The following is a 5,265-nucleotide window of genomic DNA, read 5'->3' on the forward strand; positions in this document are numbered from 1 at the left end:
CTCCTGGCTATGACCTAGGACCAGGGGCATAGCCCAGTACCTTGGAAGACACCTCTGAAAACATAAACCATCTTTTGGTTCTGGACAAAAGGACTCCCAGGGAAGGAAACTGCAACTCTGTTTTCAGTTCACAAGATTGATGCCCACAACATCACAAGGTGATTACCAGAGAGTGCTATCCGGCTCTGGCAGAGTCTAGAAAGCCCATTCTTCCTGCTCAGATGTCTGTGGGCTATGGAGAGTGGCTTGCTGGGCTCAGAGGAGTCCTGGGTAGCTAGGCCTTCCTGAGCAGGAGGACTCTCAGACAAGCATCTCCAGTCATCAGCAGAAACAGGTGAACCTCTGTCCTCCATGGAGAGCAGGCCAACTGTTCACCACACACCTGCCTCCAGCAGCCTCCACCTGAAAAACAGAGTGTGCAATTAACGTCTACAGTACAGAACACAAAAGCAGTCCAGCCAGCCTAAGTCCTGGCATCCTGGATCAGGGCCTATAGTGAGTGCAGTGAAGTCAAGTCTGTGCCACACAAAGCTTTCTTAGAGAAATACACAAAAATCATGGGAAAACAAGAAGGTAAGTCAGAAAGACCCTAAAAATGCAGTAGGAGGGGCCACAAGAGAAAGCAGGAAATGCAGGTCCACATGTGTGGAAATGCTCCCAAGTCAAGGTCTTTACAGATGCCATAAGAACCAGCCACACACACAGAGCATACAACAAAAGCAAGACCACATTCAGTGAAAAGTCAGGTCAGCACATGTGTTGTTTTCACACTTTATTTTGATGTAAGTGTAGACTCAAATACAGATATTAAGAAAAAAAACACAGAAGAATCTTGTCATCCTTAACTGAGTTTCTGAGTGACAACAAATTTCATTTGAGCTAACAACATTAGAGCTACAACACAGTGTCACTAGGAAACTAACCTTACTATCACAGGTGTTGACCCACCCTCCTAGGTGAATGCTGAGTTCCTGCAGCTTTGACCCAAGTGCTCAGTCCCAATGACTTCACATAGTGAGTGGCTCCATGCATCTGATTGGCAAGCATGTCAACCCTAGCTCCCCATGCTAAAGGCTACTCACAGTCAGCCAGCCACTAAAAAGAAAGTATTCTCTGCCAGGAGCAGGCAAGTTGTAAGCACCTGTTATAATTAACAAGTCATGAACTTGATTATACCTTGGTCACAAGTTGATCTCAATGCAGTGTCTGATAGACTCACAAATCTATGGGCCTTAGCCAAAAGCTCCTGAGCATAGCAAGGCAGGGCCCCTTACATAGAAAAAAACAAAATGCTGGCATCACAACATTCCATGAGCTACACAAAGTAAGTAAAGGGACAATAGGACAAAGTCAATTTCAGAAGCAGACCAACAAATATAAACCTGACATACATGGGAAATTCATGAGGTCTCCCCCAGCACAACTACACTGAATAGATAACAGGCCTTCAAGTTGTCCTCTAACCCCACCTTGTGCTTCTACATATATACATGTATACACATACACACCTTATGCATATATAATAACAAAATTAAAATACAAATAAAGTGAACTTTGATCCTCCAAAAAAAAAAAAAGAAAGAAAGAAAGAAAAAGCCAAGGCTAGGAATGAGGTCTGAGCAACCCATGTATTTTATAATAACGAGCACTCACCAAGAAAGCCATTCTATACATCTCTGAGACGAAAGGACGGGAACTTCCAAAAGGTAAATATGACATGAACTGAAATCAGAGGCAAGGTATCCAACCCCTAAAACAGGAGAGGGAGTCTACTGTGGCCCCAACGCTGTAAAACCATTATGTCCTAGTAATTTCAGAATCAAGGACTGTGAAACACAGATAGGCCCAAAGTTTTTCAAAATTACCATCTTCAAACCAACTGAGAAGAAAAGCCACCTTCCTGAGAAGCTACACTGCAGAGACTAATCTAGAGAAATCCACATAAACAACAAAATACACAAGGATAATTCCAGGCAGCATGGCTGACAACGGTAAAGGTTGGCAAACTAGTCAGGTGGAAAGGCAAGTAGGCAAAAAGTAGAGAGAAGGGAAGGAAGGAAAGAGGGCAAACAGGCAAAAGGAAAATAAAACTTAAATACTCATCAAGAAGAAAGCTCTGGTATAAACAGCAGTGAAAACAAAGAAATTATATACAAGAACCAATTTTAGCAGTATAAGGATTATAAAAACCTTCCAGTTACAAAAGGTTATGCACAACAAGATTTCTTTCTTATAATATTTTTAAAAATTCAATACCCTGCTTAAAATATAGACATATAGGATAAGACTTCAACAAGACTGGAAACCCATACTTCAGGCAAACAGTTCCCTTGAATCTGGCAGAACACTAACATTAGGAGAAAAAAACAGAACAGCCTCTTACTTAATTAGGTAGTGGGTTTAAATGTGTTCGTTTTAATTTTTTAAATTTTTTATGTATATGTGTCTGTGTATCTATAGGCATTCAGGGTATATATATTGTGCACTCAGGAGCCTAAAGAACTCAAAAGAGGCATCCTACTCCCCGGAACTGTAATTATAGACAGCTGAGTCACTATGTACGTGCCATGAACTGAACCCAGGTCTTATATAAAACAGTAAGTGCTCATAACTGCTAGCCATCTCTACAGCCCTCACTTTATTTTCATTATGTTGGGTTTTTTGTTGTTGTTTTGGTTTGTTTTGAGTTGTTTTGTTTTGAGACAGGGTTTCTCTGTGTAGCCTTGGCTGTCTCTGCCTCTCTCAGTGCTGGGACTGAAGGCATGTGCTACCACACCCAGCTATTTTCATTATGATGCATGATTTTAAAACTTATTTTTATTACATTTGTTTGTGTGTGTGTGTGTGTGTGAGAGAGAGAGAGGGAGAGAGCGAGCCCTGGTAGAGATCAGAAAACAACTTTCAATTTTCTGTTTTCAGCTGTCAGTTCTCTCTTCCTACCATTTGGGTCCCAGGAATCAAATTCAAATTGTCAGACCTTGGCAGGAAGTGCCTTTCCCCAATGAGCCATATTGCTGGGCCCAAAGTGTAGGGCTTTGTTTCCTTTTGTTTTCTGAGGAAAGGTTTCCAGAGGCGTTGGAAGTACTGGGAAGACAGGAAGGAGCCATCAGCCTGACAATTGTTATTTCTGTGTGGAGGTGGGTGACAATTAAGCCCAAAGCTAGCCAAACCCTCCAACACTGACTGATAATGTATGACTATTTGCCTTCATTATTTTTTGTGTTATATACATATGTGCTTGATATGAGATCCTCGAAAGCAAAAGCTCAATATTAAATAAAAGATGAATAGCTACATAGTGTCTAAGGCTATATGACACCACCTTGTCTCAAACAAAAAGGTGTGTACTAGATACAAGTCTTTAGACTATAGGACTTTCCTTCAAATAGCAGCATCAATGTCAAAGATGTACATCTTCTCTAGGTATCCGAATGCACTGATCACTGCTACAGCAAACAATGATGCAATTACTCTGTGCTTTTCTACTTTCAGAACCAAACTATAAACAAAGCTCAGGACATTTAACTGTGGCTTCTAAATACACTGCCAATGCCATAAAACCTGACGTTTTTTAGAAGCTGTATAACTTCAGAATACATTGTTATGAAATCTTAATTTATATATTAAAAAAATACCACATCAAACTAAATTGTCAATGCTACCAATTTTTACTATAAAATACATAAGGAGGCTGGAGATGGCTCTGCAGTTAAGAGCACTGGCTGTTCTTTCAGAGGATATGGGTTCAATTCCCAGCGCCCATATGGCAGCTCACACCTGACTGTAGCTCCAATTCCAGGAAATTTGGCACTTTCACAGACATTTATGCAGGTGAAACACCAATGCACCAAAAAAAATAAGAAAAAAGTAATACAGAAACTGGGGAAGATGGCTCTTTGTATTAAAAGCTCTAGCGATAGTTGGGTGTGATGGTGCACGCCTTTAATCTCAGCACTTGGGAGGCAGAGGCAGGTGGATCTCTGTGAGTTCGAGGCCAACCTGATGTACAGAGTGAGTCCAGGACAGCCAGGGCTACACACAGAGAAAACCTGTCTCTGTGGGAAAAACACACACACATACACACACTAAACAACAACCTCTTGCCATGCAAATATGAAGACCTGAGTTTAAATCTTCACCCACATGAAAAGCCAGGCATGGCTGCACATACCTGCAACCCCAGAATTAGGGGGTTAAGACAAGCGAGTCCCCAGAGCTCACTGGCCCGCTAGTCTAATCTAAAACGAAAGCTAGTTCGGTCGGGGACTTTCGGGCGCTGGCGGCTCCGGTGCGCGGGTCAAACGGCCGGAACCCGCCACCACCCCGGGCCGGGGACGGGCGGAGGGAGTGCGGGCGCGTGAGCCAAGTGCCAAGGCCGCCTCCACGTCTACGCGGGAGCGAGCCTCACCGCTACCCGGAGCTCTTTCGAACGCAGGTGTCTCACCTGAGGCAGGCGGCCGTGTGCTGGATTCACAACGGGAAGATCCGCGCGCGTCTAGCCCACAGACCAATCGCAGAACGACTTACGCAGAGTGACAGGAGACAGGAACCAACCAGACACCTCGACAGGCGGGCCTCAGGGAAAGCGAGCGGCGGAGCGCGCGCAAACGGTTGCTAGGGACGCATCGGACTCCCCCCTACAGCGCCTCCAAGGAGCCAAAAAAAGGCCGGTCTTTCCGTTTTCCTCCCCCGACCCCCGCACCAGCGACTGTAGTTTACTCCTACCGCGGAACCGAGGACAGTGAGCGATGCGCAGGCCGCCTTTCGACGGCCACATTTCAAGGTGAGGACGGTGAACCGAAACGGATGACTCGGTAGAGTTCGCCGTGGGCTAGAGGCGGCGAACGTGCGCCCCGGAGCCGGGCCGCGCCCCCCACTCCCGCCTTCCCCCAGCATCCGCGGAAGGCGGCCCGTGGAACCAGAACAAACTGGTCTCCCTAGCCTACCGACCCATCTGCAGAGACACAGCAGCGAGGATGCAAGTCTAACCTGCCTCACCTGTGGCCTGCAGAGCTCTCCTGGCCGCAGTCTCTCCGAAGTGGGCACGGTGACTTGAGCGAACCCGCAAGCTCGAAGTATCTCCCATGCTGCCTAATACCTTACTGGGATGTTCGCTTTCACCGTACTCGCTCAGACTCCACTCATTGATCAAACACCTAACTCAGTTGGAGTTGGGGGAGCTGGAGAGCCTGCTGGAACTACAAGTCCCATGAAGCACTGCGTCCGCGCAAGCGTGTCAGCTCGCGCTGCTATGCTTGGTTCCAT

General features: G+C 45.7%; 1 protein-coding gene across 2 annotated transcripts in view; it reads right to left on the reverse strand.

The window, feature by feature from the left end:
• The window catches only part of Pask (PAS domain containing serine/threonine kinase), a 34,748-nt gene extending 29,546 nt beyond the window's left edge, over positions 1 to 5,202 (reverse strand). Inside the window, exons 1-2 of one of the 2 annotated variants that reach the window (XM_060368908.1) lie at positions 4,999 to 5,202; positions 167 to 402 (exon numbers count right to left, since the gene is read on the reverse strand). In XM_060368908.1, the coding sequence (XP_060224891.1) occupies positions 167 to 353 (187 nt within the window). In that variant the 5' untranslated portion in view covers positions 354 to 402; positions 4,999 to 5,202. Of the gene's footprint in view, positions 1 to 166; positions 403 to 4,444; positions 4,532 to 4,998 lie in introns of those variants that run through there. The other variant, XM_021632021.2, reaches the window with a different exon arrangement.
• Positions 5,203 to 5,265: the final 63 nt, after the last annotated feature.

Source organism: Meriones unguiculatus, chromosome 15, assembly GCF_030254825.1.
Source record: "Meriones unguiculatus strain TT.TT164.6M chromosome 15, Bangor_MerUng_6.1, whole genome shotgun sequence".
Taxonomy (NCBI): domain Eukaryota; kingdom Metazoa; phylum Chordata; class Mammalia; order Rodentia; family Muridae; genus Meriones; species Meriones unguiculatus.